The sequence below is a fragment of the Notamacropus eugenii genome, chromosome 1 (genome assembly GCF_028372415.1).
Source record: "Notamacropus eugenii isolate mMacEug1 chromosome 1, mMacEug1.pri_v2, whole genome shotgun sequence".
Taxonomy (NCBI): domain Eukaryota; kingdom Metazoa; phylum Chordata; class Mammalia; order Diprotodontia; family Macropodidae; genus Notamacropus; species Notamacropus eugenii.
This window is the reverse complement of record NC_092872.1, coordinates 379439224-379460350: the sequence shown is the minus strand read 5'-3', so window position 1 is coordinate 379460350 and position 21127 is coordinate 379439224. Positions and strand designations below refer to the sequence as shown.

The 21127-nt window shown below is 43.2% G+C and overlaps 1 protein-coding gene across 2 annotated transcripts in view; it reads left to right on the top strand.

The window, feature by feature from the left end:
• Positions 1-21127, top strand: part of ANXA6 (annexin A6) — a 58611-nt gene that overhangs the window by 29402 nt on the left and 8082 nt on the right. For both annotated transcript variants that reach the window (XM_072630752.1, XM_072630753.1), the window contains exons 7-20: positions 111-190; positions 2287-2343; positions 3381-3474; positions 3849-3944; positions 5035-5093; positions 5366-5488; positions 6448-6506; positions 8397-8475; positions 9529-9610; positions 15290-15384; positions 15985-16098; positions 16453-16543; positions 16826-16905; positions 20932-20985. In XM_072630752.1, coding sequence (XP_072486853.1) covers positions 111-190; positions 2287-2343; positions 3381-3474; positions 3849-3944; positions 5035-5093; positions 5366-5488; positions 6448-6506; positions 8397-8475; positions 9529-9610; positions 15290-15384; positions 15985-16098; positions 16453-16543; positions 16826-16905; positions 20932-20985 — 1163 coding nt within the window. The remainder of the gene's footprint in view (positions 1-110; positions 191-2286; positions 2344-3380; positions 3475-3848; positions 3945-5034; positions 5094-5365; positions 5489-6447; positions 6507-8396; positions 8476-9528; positions 9611-15289; positions 15385-15984; positions 16099-16452; positions 16544-16825; positions 16906-20931; positions 20986-21127) is intronic.

Genomic DNA, 21127 nt, shown 5'->3' with positions numbered 1-21127 from the left:
TTAAAGTGTACTTGGAGACACCTGTTTGCTGATGGGAGAAGCAGGTCCCAACTTCTTAGGGGAATTTCCTGGAGGCTGGAAAAGCTAAAGCTATTGCTCCTTCCTTCCAGCGTATGAACGAAATCTGGAGGAAGATATTATTGGTGACACCTCTGGTCACTTCAAGAAGATGCTTGTGGTCTTGCTCCAGGTAATGGCAGGCTGGTGATGGGTATTCATCTCTGGACTTATCCCCTGACTCCATGTTGGAGAGACACTAGTTCCTTGGATTGAGGCTTTCTTCTTTTTCCTATGTCATCCCTTAGGGTACAGTGAACAGAGCACTGGGTGTAGAGTTAGGAAGCCCTGAGTTCCAATCCTGACTTAGACATTTGTGGCAAGGCATTTAACCTCTGTTTGCCCCACATTCATCCATCTGTAAAATGGGAAAAACATGGCTCCTGTCAGGGTTGTAAGGATTAAATGAGGTAGTACACCTTGCAAACTTTAAAGCTCACTGTGAATGTGATGTCATTGCGGATGCCATGCCTGCACGTCTCTGCTTTGTTCTTCAGGGAAAGTTGTTCATGCTGTTTTATTGAGAAACAGATTCTTTTTTTGTTCTTTCTCATCTTTCCCTCTTGCTTCCTGTTCTTTGCAGATGTGGGCACGTGCATTTTGTCATGCACCCATTTCCTGCTGAATGTTCTTTGACTTAGTGCCAGCAGGGCCTCTCCCTGGAGTACATAGACGCACGTACACTCACACACATACATACATTCACATATGTTTACCCACATTAACATACACACATTCACCAAAACATTTGCACATGCTTATACACATTTATACACACTCACATAGACATACACGCTCACATTTACACATGCACAAACATACTTACACACATGCACAAATGTACTCATGTGTATTCTTACACACATGCACATTCACAAACACATTTACACATTTGTACATATTCATGCATTTACATACAAATACATTTACACACATACTCATATACATTCATACACTCACATACATTCATAAAGCACACACATTTGCACACACGTGCACATACATACATTCCTATGCACATTGACACATACTTGCACATTCACAAGGACATTCAACACACACTGCCCACTATGAATACAAGTCCTTGCTTGTATTCTCCTGCCCTTCTCTGGCTCCTGGGGCATCCCCACCCCTTCTCATCCTCCCCACAGGGTGAAAGGGGTTCAAATTCAGTTTTCCCCACTTTTCTTCTCATTCATTCATTCATTCATTCATTCATTCATTCATTCCCAGCAGTTCTTGAGGACATCAGGGCTTCAACTAGACAGTTGTCTGGTTGGAACTTTCTCTTTGATCTGAGCCACTGGTGCTTCTGTTCTGTCTTGAGTTGCTTCCTGATGATATTGGAAAATAAGAATTAGTAAGGCTAAGATACCAAATCCAGTGCTTCCACGTGTGTGCTGTTTTCCCTTGGCCTCATTCTGGGCCCTGGAAAAACAGGCATTTCTTAACATAGGGAAAGACCTTCTCCATGTCCATTCTCAGAAAAGCTAATCTAAAACAGACAAATTTGAGACACTGACATAGTGGACGGATTATAGTGCAAAGAATACTAGTTTTGGCATTTATTAGCTCATGTAATGTTGGGCAAATCTCTTGAGTTTCAGTTTTCTCATCTGTAAAATGGAGATAAAAACCCTGCAGTCACTTAGGAGGAAAAGACTTTGCAAAGAAAGCACAGTAGAATGTGGGCTCTTAGTAGGAACGGCAGAGACAGCCACATGAATCCTTGATCCCCTCTGAGAAACTACTTATGTATGACCTTAGACCCCAGTGAGGTCATGCTAAAACACCTACTTTGGAATTAAGATGATTGTTAAAATGTAGATCCTCCTGCAAGGGAGAGGTAAGCCCTTTAGTACCTATGGATGTGTCTGATGAAGATGGGATAGGGAAAGGATCTGGAGCCTGAGATGATGCCTGCAGAAGATCCCTCATGGCTGCTGACACCCTGAGGGATATGAAAGTAGTAGCCCATAAGAGAAGACTATGTCTCCCCTTGATTGCTGTGGTTCAAAAAGCTAAGATCATTTCACTCAGGGGCTCAACTCTCAGAGTAGGAATAGTAAAGGAAGATATAGCAAGTTAAATTTGCCCTGGAATGAGCATGGTTACTACTCCCACTATCCAAGCCACTTTTCCAGCCTCCCTTGTGTCCTGACCTCCCTCTTGCCTCTAGGATGTCAGCAGGTTCCTGAAGAAGGTGTCTCTTGTGTCTCTCTGCTACAGGGAACCCGGGAGGAAGATGACATAGTGAGTGAGGACCTGGTTGCACAAGACGTCAAGGTAAAGGAAAACCTGTGGTAGAGTTGGATCAAGGGCCATCCCTCAGCCTATACTGTGAATCATCCTTCTGCAAAAAAGAGAATTGTCCCGTATCATTGAGGCTCTCAGTACCTCCTATTTCAGTTCCATCCACTCTACTTGTGTCCCAGAGACTTTCCTTTCTGGTTGTGCAGGGGTTAATAGTTCACTGAAATAACTAGAGTAGATAGAGCAGTAGGTAAACTGCTGGGTCAGGAGTCAGGAAGACCTGAGTTCAGATTTAACCTCAGATTCTTACTAGCTGTGTTTCCTAGACAAGTCACTTAATCTCTGTTTGCCTCAGTTTCCTCAAATATTAAATGGGGATAATAATAGTATCTGTCTTATAGGATTGTTATGAGGATCAATAAGATAATATTTGTAAAAAGTGCTTGGCACATAGGTGCTATTTAAACACTCATTCCCTTCTTTCCCCTTCCATAATGGGGAGAAAGAAAGTTGTGGTTTCTGAAAATTCCTACCTCCCACAATGTTTTCCAGCTAACCTTCCAGCTGGTCTGTTCTCCCTGGTCAAGATGAGCTCTGTTCCCCTTTTGTGCTAGAAGCTTATACTGTTGGGGGACCCCTAGGCCTAGGAATCTCAGCCTTCAGGAAATCCAGAGTGCAAGGTGGAGCTGGGAGGGGCCCATGAAATATGTCATATGTCTCAGACACTCCCACATAGGAGAAATGCCTCCAGTGTGCTTTGGAGAGTCCATGGCCAACTTTATTTGGAGAATGGTCAGGGCACAGAATCAGGCTTTCATTTTTGAGGACCTTGAAGCCCTTAACTGACCTACTTATTTGTGGAGGAGTGGAGGGGGAGGTGAAGGGGCGTGGTTAATATGATTTCCTAGCTTGCTGGCAGGGAAACAGCACCAGTGATTTGGCTTGAGACTTCCCCAGCCACACAGTCCCCTTCCTTGGCCTTTCTCTGAGGTTGATCGATAGTCATATCCTGCCCATGAGGGGTCAGTAAAGCATTTCCTGGCATGAAGAAGTTTTCCCTGCCCCTACAGGACCTGTATGAAGCTGGGGAACTGAAGTGGGGAACTGACGAGGCCCAGTTCATCTACATCTTGGGAAACCGAAGTAAACAGCATCTGAGGCTGGGTGAGCCCAGGGTCCTAGAACCCTCTTAGCCAGCAACCCGGAGCAAGCACCACAGCTGCCCTGAGGAATATACATCTTTGTTCTTTTTTCTCTCACTAATCCTTTGGGCTCAATCTCTTTTTTGGTTACTACTTTGGTCGTGTTTTTTTTTTTAATTTTGTTGTGTTTTTTGTTTTTTTTTTAATAGGTGGGGTATGTGTATAGATAATTATATATTCCCCACCAAAATACTAGCTAGCATGTTCTTGTTAAGCAGCAATATAGCCCTTTCATCGCCTCTCTAGAACACTAGCCTTGACTTTCCTACAACAGAGACTGTTGTCTATCAGCTTCACCATATGTCCCTGCCTGATATCCTTATCTTCTATATTCAGTGTTTGATGAATATCTGAAGACTACAGGGATTCCTATTGAGGCCAGCATCCGAGGAGAGCTGTCTGGGGACTTTGAGAAGCTAATGTTAGCTGTCGGTAAGTCCTGACATCCCATCCTTTCCCCTCTTCCCATTGTCTTCCATGGGACTATTGAAATGGTGGCTTATGGTTCTCTCAGCTAGGCCCTCTGGAGAAGGATGATAGGGATTCTGCTCTTTGAGTTCCTGGGCCAGTGACTTTCAAGAAATAAGCCTTTTAAAACATTGCTGTTGGTCTTGTTCCCGTTTCTCCCAATATATCCCCTTCCTTCAGTCTCTCCATACTTTCTCTTCCCAATGTTTGTGAGACTAAGTTCAGAGAACCATCATGTCCATAGCCTAGATTCAGAGAACCCTTGATTCAACAGCCTTGCTTCAAAAAACCCTAATATCTATAGTAAACAGTCCTCTTCCTGAAAACCAAAAGGGACCAGGAGAGAAATACCTAGCTCATTGCATTTCTGTTTGGATTTGCTGTTGGATTTTCATTAGACCTGTCCTTTTGCTTTTTAGGTTCTATATGTGATTTTGGAGGGAGGGAACAGAGCTTGTTTTCCTGGTTAGGGAAGGGTTTCCCCAGATGATGATGTTTGAGATTTGCATTTCCGGAGTTTGGGGCAGTTAGATGGGGCTGTGGATAGTGCACTGGCCCTGGAGTCAGAAAGATAAGTTCAAATCCAGCCTCAGACACTTGCTAGCTGTGTGACCCTGGGCAAGTCACTTAACCCTGTTTGCTTCAGTTTCTTCATCTGTACAATGAGCTGAAAGAGGAAATGACAGACCACTTCCGTATCTTTGCCAAGAAAACCCCAAATGTGGTCATGAAGAGTAGGAAACAATTGAAAAATGACTGAACAACAATTAAACTCTTGAAGGGAGTGCCTGAGGGAAAGCTGTGGATAGCTGGTATGATTAAAAATCCCTAGACTAGAACTCAGAAGACCTGACAGCTATGCTGTTGATTTACTGAGTGACCCTGAGTAAGTCACATCTCTCCAGCTAGGTCTCAGTCTCCTCTTCTGTAAAATGAAGAGGTTGGTTCAGGGTCCCTTCTGATTCCATCATACTTTGATTTCTAAGTTTAGGTCTTGTGGGTTGGTTCAGTGGCTGTGTTTTAACCTTACTCAATCGCTTTTCCCTTTTCCCAGTAAAGTGTATCCGGAGCACTGCAGAGTATTTTGCAGAAAGGCTCTTTAAAGCCATGAAGGTGAGTGATGGACCCAGGGGTGGTATTGAAGAATGGAAACTGAGGGCAGGATCCCATTGCCTGAACTGGCGGTTTTCAGCTTTGTATATCGTAGGCACTCAGAAAAGATGAATTGAATCAGATCCTACTGTCTCTTACCCCTGGGACTAAAGGGCTATATGGGGCATCTTCTCTCTATAGATCCTGGCCAGATGGAGGATGACCAAGTGTTTCCTTTCCCCCCTCTCCCTCCCTGCACCACCCTCCACTCCCCCGCCCCATGTCTTTTCCAGGGCCTGGGAACTCGGGACAACACCTTGATCCGCATCATGGTCTCCCGAAGTGAATTGGACATGCTTGATATAAGGGAGATCTTCCGGACCAAATATGAGAAGTCACTTTACAGCATGATTAAGGTGAGCAAAGGCTTGGCATAGAGGGGATTGGGAAGGACTGATCATTTATTCCAAGCCTGAGAAGGTTGAATCAAGGGGTCATGAAGGGGCCCAACCACAGTGGGTCCCATGACATTGCATATGTGAGAGACATCTTAAAAGTACCCAGAGCCATAAGTCTCTTAGAGGTCTAAGGAGAATCCTGGTCAAGTCAGGGGACTTAAAGATAGGGACAGATATAAAGAAGATGGCATTTTGGTGACATGAAAGGGTACTATTAGGTTTCTAAAAATGCTTGTATCCCTCAGCTAGATTGTCCCATCCTCTACCAAGGATTAGTCCATCACAGAACTTTAGGGCTAGAAGTCAGCCAACGAGAATTTTTTAAAGCACCTACTATGTGCTAAGTGCCAAGGATACAAAGAAAGGCAAAAAAACAGTCTTTGCCCTCAAGGAACTTATAGTCTATGAGGGAGACAGCTTGCAGTTATGTACGGGATAATTTGAATATCATCAACAGGGAGAGGGCAGTAGCATTGAGAACAAACTTTACAGACTAGTTAACTGTCTTATCCTACAGAAGAGGAAACCAATGCCCCAGAAAGGGGAAGTGCTTTGTGACCTTGGGCATGTCTAGGGCTGACTGCCAAAGAGCACTGTGGCTGAGAAGTGGGGAGGTGGGGGTTGGAGGTCAAGATCAAGGTGAAAGCAGGAATATTGGAAAGTGATTTATGAAGCGATTGGAGTGTCTCTACTGGTTTGTGTGCTCCCTGTTGCTCCCCCTTCCCACACTCAGTACCCCACAATGAACAAGAGTATTCATTTCATTTTGCCCTACTCCGTTGGTGTTTTGAGGACATCTCCACATCAACTGAGGATGAACTCATGATTGAGCCTAGACACCCATTGCTTGGAAAGGTGATGCCAGCTGGGGGAGCTGAAGGCTAATCTAATGTTCCCCACTCTTTCTCTCTTCCTAGAATGACACGTCTGGAGAGTACAAAAAAGCCCTGCTGAAATTGTGTGGTGGGGATGATGAGTAAGTCACCATCTGTACCCTTCTTCTGGAGGGGAGAGAATGACCCAGCCCTTGTAGGATCAGAGCCAGGAGAAGAGGCCACAGCAGGTCCTGAAAGTGGGGAGGGTCAAGCCATGCTGGTCCCTCTTTTCTTTTACCTCACACCCCAAGTGGGGAGAGTGGAAAATGAGAGAGTTTATTGGAAGAAGGTTCAAGGTCCATGTGACACTGATAGGGGGCAAAGGGGGAGAGGAGTAAGGATATTTTAGTGACCTGAGGTGAGTTCTATCTCTCCATAATGTGTGATTTTTCTGTGTATGTTTGTACACATGTGTACTGTTTTCCTAACACTTCCCAAGGCTAGGACTCTTAACAACTCAGGCTTTTGGACTGAGCTGAACCTTCTTTCCCTATGTTCCCCATAGCCCATATTTTTGGGTGATCCTTGTACCTGGAGACCCCAACACTGGGGGGGGGAATCCAGAATGATGTAATGGAGTTCAGTATGCCAGTGAGAAGAGTCTTAAATGCAAGAAAGAACCCACCAGTGTATATGGGAAGACCAAGCTAGCTATTTGAAGAAAGGCCAAGAGTCAAACATTCTTATCTCTGTATGGCTGCATATGCAGTCAATTAAACAAATACCTAAGTGCTTACTGTGTATGTGGAGGAGAGAGAGGGAAGGAAGATCTTGTGGTATAGGAAACAGTGCTGAACTTGGAGTCAGGAAGACCTGAATTCAAATCCTGTCTCTGACACTTGCTAGCCTTGTGACTGTGAACATGTTACTTACCCTCCATGGGCCTTAGTTAACTCCCTAGAATCTACTTATCTGTGACTATATTGTCCTTTTTTGCGGAGGGAATTCCTGCACATAATTCTCAGCTGACTACATGACAGGTAGTCAAATCATGAGTAAGTCATATGATGTGAAAGAGAGAGAGAGAGAAAGACGCACACACACACACACAGTACAGGTGCCAATGTGTGCGATTAGATTTCTGTGACTGTACATATGGATACCATGCTGAGTATGACTGTGGTGACCCCAGCTGTGTCTGTAGATATAAGAATGAACCCTCTAGTTCCCTAAAACTCAGCCCTGGAGTATGTACTGGACTTGATGTCAGCTTAGTTAGCACACCTTCCCCGAGTGCATGTTGTATTCAGAGTCCTGTAGTAACTCCCGAAGTAGATACTAAGTTGGGTGAGAATCACCTGCCATGCTGGATCTGTGTGGGCTTGCCATGGACTGAGGAATCAGGCCTTCACCCAGCAAAGCAAGAGAGACTTTCCCAATGAGGATATCCTTAAACAAGGTTCTCTAAACCTGGCTAGAGCAGGGAAAAGCCTCCAGTGGTAGGCTATAGAGAGGGAAGGTGCTGTGGGGGTAGGAGGGTATCTTCTTTCTCTCACAGTGTTGGAAATAGCCACCTGCTTCCTTCCCCAGGGTGAGTAAAGATGAACTCCTTATGGAATGAAACAATACCTAAGTAGCTGACTATGTATGTCAACCTCCCTTTATGCATTCAGTTCCTAAGCTGACAGTTTTTAAATTGGCCTGTTTTAAACATGATGGAGGGTTATTGTCTAAAGTGTCCCCCCTCCCCTCGGTGAATTATTTTGTTAAAGGATAAATCTAAATTTCTCTCTTGGTTTAATCTGAATTTTTCTCTATTGGGTTTGCATAAAATGAGGTTCCCGTAAGTCTTTTGGGGGATAAGGTAGAGTATTTCAAGCCTGCTTAAATGACCTTGAAGGAAGGAGACTGAAGTTGCTTGAAAATGAAGCGAGAGGGCTCAGCATCCTGTGTGCACTTCGGGGAAGGGGGCTGGAGTGCATTTGATTGATGGGTCCCAGTCTTTCCTCACCATACCTGTCCTCTTCCTCCCCCCATCCCCTCCGTTCCAGTGCTGCAGGCCAGTTCTTCCCAGAGGCAGCGAAGGTGGCCTATCAGATGTGGGAACTTAGTGCAGTGGCCCGAGTGGAGGTCAGACCCGTGCCCCCACCCTCCCTTTCCTGCTTGCACCCTGGACCACACGGCTTTTCCTCTCTGACAGCTGGCTTCCACCTTCTCCTTTTCTCGCTCCAGACTCCTCCTGGTCAATGGGAGGTGCTGGGACAAACACTAAGACTTCCTTTTCTTCCAAGTGGTGGTGGCGCTGAAATTCCTGCATCATCCCCTTAACTGAATGGGCTGGAAGGTTTTGGGGAAGCTATTAACTACTAACAGGGATTGCGGAAACAAGATGGACTAATTCTTCTAAAAAGCCTTTGTCAGCCCACTGCCAGTGGCTGGGGCTTTGATGCATGAGAGCAGAGATCAAACTGGCTTGGGCACACTGCCGTGGGTCCCTGAGAATTTGTGACTCTATAATGAGGCTCCTTTATATATCGATGTAAGGAGGTGTGAGTAGGCTCGGGATATTTAAAGTAAATCATTACCCCAATGCTGACTCCCCTTCTTTCCCTATCAGGTGGGGTTGGGGTCTAGAGATGCCTCTGAAAGGGAAAAGGTAACTTGGGCAAGGAACTGGACTAAGGGAGACCAGGGAGAGAGAGCTGAAAGGCTGATCCCAGAGGAGCTTGCATTACTCTGACCTTAACAGCTAGAAGAGTTACTAGACAGGTAGTCAGGAGACCCAAGTTCCACTGTTGACTTTGACATTGACCAACTGTATGAACCTTGAGCAAGTTTTCTCACCTGTAAAATGAGGGATTTGAATTTGGTATCTCCAAGGTCCCTTTCTAGTGCATTTTCTGATTCCACATAATCCAAAACTTCAGACAGCCTCTATCACCTGGAATTCTTTGCTTTTTCAAGAACACCATTGGAAATGCACTGCTGCCCTGAGCCATAGTGGTCTCTTTCTCTGTCTGCCTGCCAGAAGAGCAGGGTCTGTTTGCTGTGCTCCTATTCCCCACTCCCTTCCTCCTGCCAGTTGCTTGGCCCAGCATTTGCTGGGAAACCCCCTCCTCCTATTCTAGGGCCCCGGTGGGGGGCCTTTCAACATCCCACTCAGCTCTCTCTTGCTTCTTCTAGCTCAAGGGAACAGTACGTCCAGCCCCAAATTTTGACCCAGAAGCAGATGCCAAGGCCCTGAGGAAGGCCATGAAAGGCCTAGGTAAGGAGAATGCTTGTGGGGTTTATGGGGGAGAGGCTGGTAAAAAGAGGGGAGTTCTAGAACTAGAGGCTTTAGGAACAAGCAAAACTTTCTTCTGATCCTTAACTTGAGTGAAGACTCATAGAATATTGGGAAGAAAGAGGTTTGAGAGTCAGTTGAGATAGGGATTCCACTACTTCCTATGCTACCCGCCCCGTGGACTTGGGCAAATTCAGATTTTGGCCTCTCATTTTTTCTGTGTAGAATTGGAACAAATAGTTTTTGCCCTGCTGAAATCAAAATATGTAGCAGGGCTATGAAAAAAAAATAGACCCCCTACAAATGTCACATTGGTAATGATCTCAGTAGCGGCAAATAGAGGACTGTGTCCAGTGAAGAGCTAATGAAGTAAGTGCCACCTACTGCCATCTAGTGCCCAACTGCTACTTTGGCTAGGGAACTTAGTAGTGGAGGAAAGGAAGGTCTGGGATCCCTGAAACGTTCCAGATGGTCATGGGATCACAGAATCTCTGAGCTAGAAAAGAGATCTCCTCCCCCTTCCCATGAAGCCATTTAAAAAAAAATTATATATATTTTCAGTTAGCAAAAATCATCTTTCTCTCCCCCAAAGCATTTAATCTAAACATTCTACCTCTGCTTGGAGACTTCCAGGGAAGCAGAAAATCCTCTTCCTCCCCTTCCATCTTTGTCCAGTTTGTTTTCCCTACATCCATATTAAATATGTTTCTCTGCTACTTCAACACTTTGCTCCACATTCTGCCGTCTGGAAGTAAGCAGACTGAGACTAAGACACAGACCTCTTTTGTCATGACGGTCCTTCAGTTACTTGAAGATGGCTATCCTATGCCCCACAAGATCTTCTCTAGGCTATATATCTGCCATTCCTCCAACCAGTTTTTTAATAGCATCACCTCAAGGTCTTTCATCCTGCCTACCTTCCTTAGAACTGCCTCTCTTCAGTACCTTTCCTGAGATGTGGCTGCTATAACTGAACACGGGACTCCCAATGTGGCCTCATCAGGTCAGAGCACAGTGGGTCAATCACCTCTCTTATCCTGGGCGCTAAATGCCAATGCAGTGTAAGATTATTTGCCTCTTTTGTCTGCTACCTAGGACTGCTGAGTCCTGCTGTACTTGTAGCACACTAAAACCTTCAGTTTTTTTTCACATGAATGACTTCACCCCTACTAGATACCTCTGAAGTTGATTCCTTAAACTAAATTAAGACTTTAGTTATCCCTATTACATTTGATGTCCTAAGATCCCATCCACTGTTCTTCCATGTCAAGGTGTATTTGGAGTCTGACTCTGTCATCTGTGTTAGCTATCCCACTCAGCCTTGGATCATCTTCAGATTTGATAAACATAACATCATTTAAGTCATTGATTTAAAAAAAAAATGTTGCAAGGCACTGGATCAAGGACAAATCCCTGAGACATTTCACATACCTTCCTATACATTGAAGTTATCTTTTTAATTACTACTCTTGAGGTCTGATAACTTAGTTCCAAATCCTGCTGTATGTCTGATTTCCTCTACCTTTCTTGATCTTCAAGTCAGCAAGTGTTTAAGTGCTTACTGTGTGCCAGGCATCATACTAGGTCCTAAGGATACAAAGACAAAAATGAAATAAGTCTCTACTGTCAAGGAACTTACATTCTGTTTATGAGTACATAGATAAGTAAATATTAAATATGCATCACATGTAGTATACATGTATATACATGTATACATGTGCATATACATGTATCTGTACAGATCCATGCATTGTATATATGGATATATCAGACATAATAAAAAGGGCACTAATCTGAGAAAGCAGGAAATGCCTCTTGAGCTAAGCCTTGAAGGGACTAAGAAAGAGATAAGGAGGGAAAGAGTATTAGTCCTTAATGGGGAGAGGGGAGAGTACCTGCAGAAAGGAACTTGAAGAGAGAATTCTATGTATGGGGAATAGTAAGTACATCAGATTGAATAGAGAACGCATGAGAAGGAGAGATACGTAATCAGACCAAAAAGAGACTGAAACCAGGCTATAAAGAACTTTTAATGCCAAAACAGAGGATTTTCTGTTTTATACTCAAGTTCACAGGGAGTCATTAAAGGCTTTTGAGTAAGAGCTCGATTTGATCAGACCTATACCTTGGGGAAATCCATTTGGCAAATCTGTGGAAAACAAATTAGAGAGGGACCAATTAGGAAGTAGTCCAGATGAGAGGTGATAAAGGCCTGAGCTCAAGTGGTAGCTGTATAAGTAGAGAGAATGGGACAGATGTGTGAGTTTTTGGAGAGGATGAATCAGTAAGCTTTGGTAACTTATGGGATATGAGGATGAAGGAGGGTGAAGAGGAGAGGATGACTCCTAGGTTGTGAGCCTAGGTGACAAGAGGAGTGGTGTTGCCTTACATTGAAATAGGGTCATTGGAAAGAAGAGTGAATTTAGGAGAAAAGATGTTAATGAGTTCTGTTTTCAACGTGTTGATTGGGAGCTGTCTATGGGACATCTTAGTGAAGATGTCCATCAAGCAACTGGAATTGCGGGACCAGATCTCAGAGAGAGATGAGGGACAAATATATAGACTTGAAGGTCCTCTGATTAGAGATTATAGTTGAATCTATGAAAACTGATGAGATCACTAAGAGAGAGAGGAGATGAGGGCTCAGGACACAATTCTGGAATATACCCACACATAGTGGGTTGGACATAGATGATGATCTTACAAGAGGAACTGAGAAGAGATAACAAGTCAGACAGGTAGGAGCAGAACCGCAACAAAGCAATGTCATGAAAACATGGGAAGTAATGTCCAGAATGAGAGAGTGATTCACTAGGACAGTATGAGAGCCTTTTGTCATATGCTGGCATCTATATAATGCTTTTAGGTTTGCAAAGTATTTCACATGTATTGATTCATTTGATCCTAACAACAAGTTTGTGAGGTAATTATTATTCATTGTTATCCCCATTTTATAGATGAGAAAACTGAGGCTGAGAGCGGTTCAGTCACATGCCTAGGGTCACACAGCTGTTAAGTGTCATAAGGTGGAATTTGGATTTTGACTTCAAGTCCAACTCTCCCTTGAGCTATCTAGCTGCCTACCACCAGGTATCTAGATAAATTATCTCTGTGGGCATAACATTTTGTGTAGAATTCTGAAATTTAGGTCCAGAAACACTGGACTCAAATATTATCTCAGATACTTATTAACTGTGTGACCCTAGGTAAGTCACTAACCTCTTTTGACCTCAGTTCCTCATCTGTAAAAGGAGAGATTTAGACTCAATGGTTCCTTTCAGCTCTCTAAATCTGTGGTCCTTTGATTTGCCAATCTAGTAACCTTGGCAGGAAAGGAAATTAGGTTACTTTGGCATAACCTGTTCTTGATGAAGCCATGTTAGCACTTTATAATCACTGCTTCCTTATCTAAGTGTTCACAAACTATCCCTTTAATAACATTCTAGCAAATTTACTAGCCTACAGTGTGCTGGCTCTACTTTATTCTTTTATTGGAAAACTGTTAAAATATCTCCAATCCTGTGACATCTTTTTTATTCTTTTTGATTAAAAAAAGCCCCCAATAACAGTAGATAAGCAATTACAATTCTTTCAGATCCGTAGGATGTAATGCACCCAGACTTGGTGACTTGAATGAACTATTTAGGAGCAGCCAAGTGCTCTCATGTCTACTTGTGTTGGACTTTAGGGCCTTATTGGTTACGTTTGTTCTCTCCTTTTCAGTCTAAGAAAACCTAGAGTCAAACAATTCTGTCTTTACTCTGTCATGATTTCATCCTATCCCTTGTTTGATTTTCTTTTCCACCAATATGGCTTTAAAGTTCTTTTTGTTATCCTTAACATATGTCCCCAGTCTCAGTTTGTTGAGTTTAAGCTCTCCTAATACTATTTACTTACTCATGGGATAGTGTATATTCATCACCTGTTATCTACTCTTGCTCCCATCTTCTACAAAGGGGCTCATAAAATCCGAGGTTGGTCACTTCATATGAGTCTCTTTAAGCAGACTTCCATTTTCCTCCTCATTAGAATACTTAATGTTTTTGTCTTCTGAATTTCATTCTTCAGATCTTGTCATCCCTCTCAGATAGATCTCACCTGTATTTTAAGCTGGTGATCTTACCGGTCCCTTCTCTGAACACTCTTGAGACCTGCTTTCCTAAAATCTACTGTGTATCTATATCAGACTATGCCCCACTTTCCTCTCAACCTTCATCACAGATTGTAAGAGGGAGTTGTTATCCTTCCCCCTACCTCCGGGTCCTGTATTTCTCCTTTACCAACCATTTGGTAAAATCCTTGTCAAAATCAGCTCTGTTATAGTAGTTTCATCTCTACCTTTTGGAAGATTACCTTTTCATTAAAGCAAGCCAGGAATGTTTTCCCTGCTCTTCCTTGTGGAAGGAGGAGCTCTAGTAAATGCCTGGATATTCAAAGCCTCCCATCTCTTCTCTATAATGTTTCCATGCCAGCTCTGTTTCCTGATTTCATCTTTTCTTTTCAGTCTTTTCTTCCTTTGGGTAATCTCTAGTTATACCCATGCCAACATCAACTCTCCTATTTTACCAATATATTCTCTGTTATGCTTCATACCCCTGCTTCAACAGAGACAGCGTGATATAATGGATAGAATGGTGGATTTGGAGTCAGGAAAACCTAGATTTTTATCCTGAGTCTGACACTACCTAGCAGCATAAGCATGGCCAAGTTATTTAACCTCTCTGGGCTTTGGTTTCCTCTACTTGTGAAATGTGGATAATAATACCCAGGGTAGTTATGAAACTCAAATGAAATCATGTCTATAAAATGCTTGGCAAACTTTAAAGGACTACGCAGATGTTAGTTATTATTTTGTGGTTATTTGGGATCTCCAGGGATGGAGAACTCTTTACCTTTTGATGCATCCTCTTCCAGTTTTGAACAGTTTTAACAGTTAGGCACTGATTTTTTATATCACTCTAAAGGACTTTTCTCTTTCTAGTTCCTACTAGAACTAGTATCTACTAGTTGTAGTCTTTTAGACCACATTAAACAAATCTACTTCCCCTTCCACTTAAGAGCCTTTCAGATATTTAAAGACAGATCTTGTTCTCCCCCTCCTTCCCAACCCTCCTCACCCCTTGACACATCTTCCCTTTTTTGAGAAGAAGAGAAATTTCTGCAATGGATTGTCCTCCAATTCCTTTAGTAGATTCTCATGTGACATAACATGAGAATTTGCTATCCACCTTCCAATTAATCGGTGTCCTTTTAAAACATGCAGACAATTGTGGTCTTCTTGGGTCATCCAGGAGGTCAATAGAATTATCCTCAACCTTGTTCTGGTTGTTTGGCTCCTGTTATGCACCCTATAGTGACACTGGCTCTTTTGACTACCAAGTCAGAACTATCCATTTCTACTGACTTTGCAGTCTCCTAATATCCCTAGTGATATAATAAGGGAGGAATAGGAAGCCTCTGGCTTAGAGGGAAACAGTCCTAGTTGGAACCTCAGAGTTAAGCAATAATTAGACACCCCCTAGATCAGGGAAGACTGTGGGAAGCTGCTGATCATTAGAACTGGGCACCATATTACCAGGAGCTTGCTCAGGATGAGAAGATGTGGGGTATTTCTCTAGCCTGTCCTGCTGGGTCCTTCTGAATCTTCTTTGGCCATTTCAGGTACAGATGAGGACACCATCATTGATATCATCACACACCGGAGCAACCAGCAGCGGCAGCAGATTCGACAGACCTTCAAGTCCCACTTTGGCCGGGTGAGGCTGGTTCCACGCTTGGGTCCTTTTCCTGACTCTGACACCCCTTCACACATTTGACCAACTTTCTCCTTTTCTTGGACCTTTTTTGGCTTATCCTTATTAATTATATATTATTATCCTTATTATTAATATAACTACTTACCCATAGTGTAGTAGTCTATAGAAGTGTCCCTTCTTTAATGTGACAGGGACATTTTTGTTCTCTCACCTCAAACAGTGGTTGTGAGCTGTACTGGGCCATTCATACTCTCCTCCTTTTCCTCCTTGTGACCATGTTATGAGTTTGGAGGTGATCAATCAGAGCCCAGTTTGTATAGGGTTAGTTAGGGGAACAGTCCAGAGAACATTACAAAGCTAGCTGACCTGCTCATGATTAAACCTGTGGCTTTATTCCCAAAATCATTTGTCTAACTCTAACCTCCTAAACTGTTCTATCTTAAAATACCAACATTCCTACCTTAACCTTAGGCCGTTGTCTTCAGTCCTATTACCCCAACCACAGGTGATAGCCTTCTCCTCTTTTGGGTAGGGGGAGAAACCTGTTTCTTCCTCTTTGTTTTTCCCCCCATATCCATTCTCTGCTTTGTCTTTGAAAAGGACCTGATGGCTGATTTGAAGTCTGAGCTCTCAGGCAGCCTGGCGAAGCTGATCTTGGGTCTCATGATGCCCCCTGCACACTATGATGCCAAGCAACTGAAGAAAGCCATGGAGGTGCCATGCTGGGGAAGGGGAGGGGAAGCTTGGACACCCCTGGATGAGAGGGAGGGCAATCAGAGGACAACCTCCCTCACCATATTCCTTCCCCTGCCCTGTCCTGGGTACTCTGTACCAGTAGGCTCAGGAGGAGATAGGTGAGCAGAAACAGTAGGTAGAAGAAGGTCAGATCCTGGAAAGAAAAGGAGTAAGAATGAAATTAAAATGGACCTGCCCTGAATTCCTAGCCTCTGCATGGTGACACAGAAGAGGCAGCGGGTAGTCCCTTCTGACTTTGAAGTGGAGAGTTGGTCTTTCTGGTAACGATAACAAAGCTATAACTGAGCCTCACCTTTCTTCATGGGCTTCCAGGGAGCTGGCACTGATGAACAGGCTCTGATTGAAATCCTGGCCACTCGAAACAACCAAGAAATCCAGGCCATCAATGAAGCTTATCAAGAAGGTAAGAGGACAAGGAAGTAAAGGGAGGAAAACCAGAACCAAGGAGACATGGCAAGTTCTGGGCTGGGCCAGAGGTGATGAGGATGGGAACTAGAGGAGAGGTGGTATGAGAGTCCTTGGGAAGCCTCCAGGTGTGCGCTATCTCCCTAAGGGTTTTACAAGTGATGGCCTGAGCTTCTCTCTAAGTCCAGCTTGAGCTAAGCACATTTGGTTTTCCTGTAGCAGTGCTGAGCTGTTCTGAGGTTGCTCAGCCCCATGTCCTTCACCTTTCTCTCTTCTCAAGACTACCGTAAATCCCTGGAAGATGACTTGACCTCAGACACATCTGGCCACCTTAAGAGGATCCTTGTCTCCCTAGCCACGGTAAGAACAGGAGGTAGTGTCCGGGGGTTCCTGTGTGTGTGAATGAATGAATGAATGATAATCACTATTAAGCACTCATTATATACCAACCACTGTGCTATTTGCTGGAAATACAAATAAAGTCAAGCAACATAGTCCATTCTAATGGGGAAGGAGAAGACATAAAAAGGAGAATTGGAGGCATATGCACACAAGGAGTTGGCAGCCTGTTTCCAGGTAAAAGAAGGCAGAAGTTCACCTCTTAGAACCCAGGGTCCCAGGGACAGAGTTTGATTTCTGTTGAAAGGAAGACAAAGAAGATGGCCAAGGGGGCAGCAAAATGGCCTGTACACCGCTAATGGGAGCTGGGCCCAGAGGGAGGTTGGAAGACTCGCTCCCCTATGCCCAGCACAGGAGAACCACTACAAAATCCTTTCTCAGTGAATACAAAGTTCTAAACTCTAGCCAGGCTAATTGGTTGGTCAGTTGTTTCAGCTGTGTCTGACTCTTTATGATTCCATTTGGGGTTTTCTTGGCAAAGATACTGGTATGGTTTGCCATGTCCTTCTCCAGGTCATTTCACAGATGAAGAAACTGAGTCAAATGGGTATAAGTGACTTGCCCAGGGTCACATACCTAGTAAGTATCAGAGATCGAATTTTAATTCAGGTCTTGCTTACTTCAGGCCCAGTCTACCCACTGCACCACCTGGCTGCCCTAGAGTTGGGGGTAGGTGAATTGTTTCAGGAGGGTACTCAGTAAGAGTGGCCTTTTCCTACTCACAAATCACTCTTTGGCTTCATGCAGTGCTTAACAGTTTACAAAGCCATTTTCTGTCCATTATCTCATTTGAGCTTCACAGAAGCTATGGGAGGGTTGACTGGGAGAAGATTATTCTTCACATTAATAGACTGGGAAACTGAAACTTGGAATAGGAACATGGCTTACTTAAGATCACCCTCAGTGAGCTGATAGGAGAGCTAAGATCCAGATTCGAGCTGATGCTCCTTCCCCAATAGCCCACGTCCAAAGTATCTTAGATAACTATCTTAGCCTACATAGATTGGGAAGGAAAAGAGATACTGTCTTAGGATCATAGCTGAAAAGGACGTTATAGAGACAATGGCAAGTCATTTGTGTTTCTAGAGCACTTTGAGGTGATAAATTCCAACCTTTTTATTTTCTTTTTTCTAATATTTATTGATACATTTTATTGCGATAAGACAGGTACTTCTCTTTACAATTTCGCTATTGTACAATTTGGGCAGCTAGGTGCACAGTGAACAATGCCAGGATTGCAGTCAGAAAGAGTCATCTTGGGGAGTTCAACTCTGGCCTCAGATGCTTACTAGTTGTGTGACCCTGGGCAAAGTTACTTAATCCTGTTTGCCTCAGTTCCCTCATCTATAAAATGATCTGGAGAAGGAAATGACAAACTGCTCCAGTGTTTCTGCCAAGAAAACCCCAGATGGGGTCGTAAAGAGTTGGACATAAGAGAAAAATGACTGAAGAACAATATTATATAAATTGTTCTCTTGGTTTTATTCATTTCGTTCTGGATCCATTTAAACAAGTGTTTCTAGGCTTCTGTGAAACCATTTCTTTTATCATTTCTTACAGCACAATGGTACTCTATTACATTTATACACAACGATTTATTCAACTGTTCCTCAGTACGTAAGCAAATGCTTCTTTGCCATTACAAAAAGAGAACCTATAAAGATTTTTGTACCTTATTGGTATTTTTCTTTGATCTCGGAGTATTGGAAAGTCAAAGGATATGCACAATTTAGTAACTTTGGGTGCGTAGTTCCAAATGATTCTCCAAAACAGTTGTACAAATTCACAGCTCCTCCAACTTTGCTTCAACATGCCTGTTTTTCTCCTTTCCCACCAACATTTATCATTTTTTTAAATTTTGACAATCTGATGGGGAGGAAGGAGTGCCTCAGACTTAATGTAATTTCTATTCCTCTAGTTATTTGTGCTTTAGAGCATTTTTTCATATGGCTATGGATTTCTCTTTTTGAAAAACATGGCCAAACAGGTACCTCTCCACAAATACCTGAGGCCCTTTACAAAATGCATTCCTGAGAAGAGAATCTATCAATTATTAAAAGGAAGGAGGAATGTGTCCTTTAACTTTGACATTAGGGCACTAACCTTGACTGCTGGGATATATTTAATCAATATCTTTGGTTTTCATGCCATCTTCATGTCCTCATACATTCCTCCCTCCCCCTTGCTACTCATTGAGACCTCACTTTAATACAGAATCAGAAAGGAAGAGGAAGAAAAGCTGTTCAGCAAAACTAATCCAAAACATCAGTCGAGTGTGACAGTACTAGATCTGCAATGCTGCACACTCATAGTCTCCAACCTCGGCAAAAAAGGGAGGAGAGTACTTTTCTCATCTCTTGTTCCATGTCAAGCATTTGGCTATGGTATTTGGCCTGAGTTTTTTATTGCCCTTCAGAGCAGTCTTTACAGCTTCATGGGGCAGTTAGGTGGTACAGTAGATAGAGCTCTGGGCCTGGAGTCAGGAATTCTCCTCCTGAGTTCAAATCCTACCTCAGACACTTACTAATGAAGTGACCTTTGGACAAATCACTCAACTCTGCCTCAGTTTCTTCATCTATAAAATGAGCTGGAGAAGGAAATTGTAAAACACTCCAGTATCTTTGCCAAGAAAACACTAAACAGGGTCACCAAGAGTTGGACAGAACTGAACAACGTTCAGTAAGCTGCAGTCATTCTCTGTTACCTCCAGGATCAAATGAAAAGTCCTTTGACACATCACAACCTGACCCATTCCTACCTTTTCTGTCTTCTTTTCCCTCATCCCCTTGATCCAGCCACATTAGCTTACTTAAGAGTTCCTCAAACAAGGCTTTCTTTTCAAACATGGAACTACAATTTTTGTGCCTTTGCACACACTGGCTGTCCCTCTGTGCCTGGAATACTCTCCCTCTTCAACTTCATATCTCAAGACTTGGCTCAAATACCGTAGCAGGCTTTTTCAATTCCCCCTAGCTGTTAAGCACCTTCCACTCTAAGGTAACCTTCCACCTACTCTGGCTATAGCATGTATGGACCTAGTTGTTTATATATATTTTCTCTCTCAGTAGACTATGAGCCCCTTGAGGGCAGGGACTGTGTTTGCCTTTTTTTTTGTTTTTGTATCCCCAGCACTTAAACACTGTGGTAGGCACAAAGTGAAGGGTTGATGAATGATGTTGTTATGAATGTTTTTGGATTGATGAGTCTTTTGCTGTCTTTTGCTTTCTTGGCTTTATAGTCCCAGTAATAAGGTCTCTGAGTCCAAGTATGAACAAGTTAGCTTTTTCTTTTCTTTGAGGCAAAATGATTTGCCCAGGGTCACACAGCTAATAATAATCTGAAGCCAAATTTGAACTCAGATCCTCCTGACTCCAGAGTCAGTGCTCTATCTATTGTGCCACCTGGCTGCCCCTCAAGTAAGCTTTTCTTGCAAAATTCCAAATTATTTTCCAAAACAGCTAAATCAATTTATAACTCTACCAGTGTTGGATTAGCTGCTTGTCTCTTATTTAGTCCTTCCAATAATGAAGCTTCCTGTCCTTTAACATTTTTGCTAGTTTGATGAATGTGAAGTGATACTTCAGCAAACCGCTCCTTTTGCAGACAAGGAAACGGAGGTCCAGAGTGGTTATGTGTTAATTGCTACCTGGGTGACTTTGAGCAAGTCAGGCAAGAGTTGAACTCAGGTTCAAGTGTGACCACACACTTGTTATTTCCCTTTTCTAACTGCCTTTATCAGTGTTCACTCAAAGTTATCAAAGATGGCTTCCTGGAGGAGATAGAATCAGTGATGGACCTTGTATTAAAAAGTATTTTGTCCCATTTCATGACCTCCCCCATTCTAAACTGTGAGCTGGGGTAGGGGTAGAAGGCAAAGACTGTACCTTTTTTATTTTTTCTCTTGCTTCTCTTTGTTCTTGTTCAACACAGGGCTGGTTGCTGTTTACTCAGTACATTTGTGGTAATTCTTTCCTGTTTCCACTACAGGGAAACCGTGATGAGGGACCTGAAAATTCAGAGCAGGCCCGAGAGGATGCCCAGGTGAGATATTTTATGGGATATTTTATAGGGTTACTGGTTTGATGGAAAGTTCTGTCCCTGGAAAGAGGTCATCCTAGCCCCAGGGAAATGACATTTCCTTCTTAAGAAAATGCTTGATCCAGGGAACAAGTCCATTTCAAAG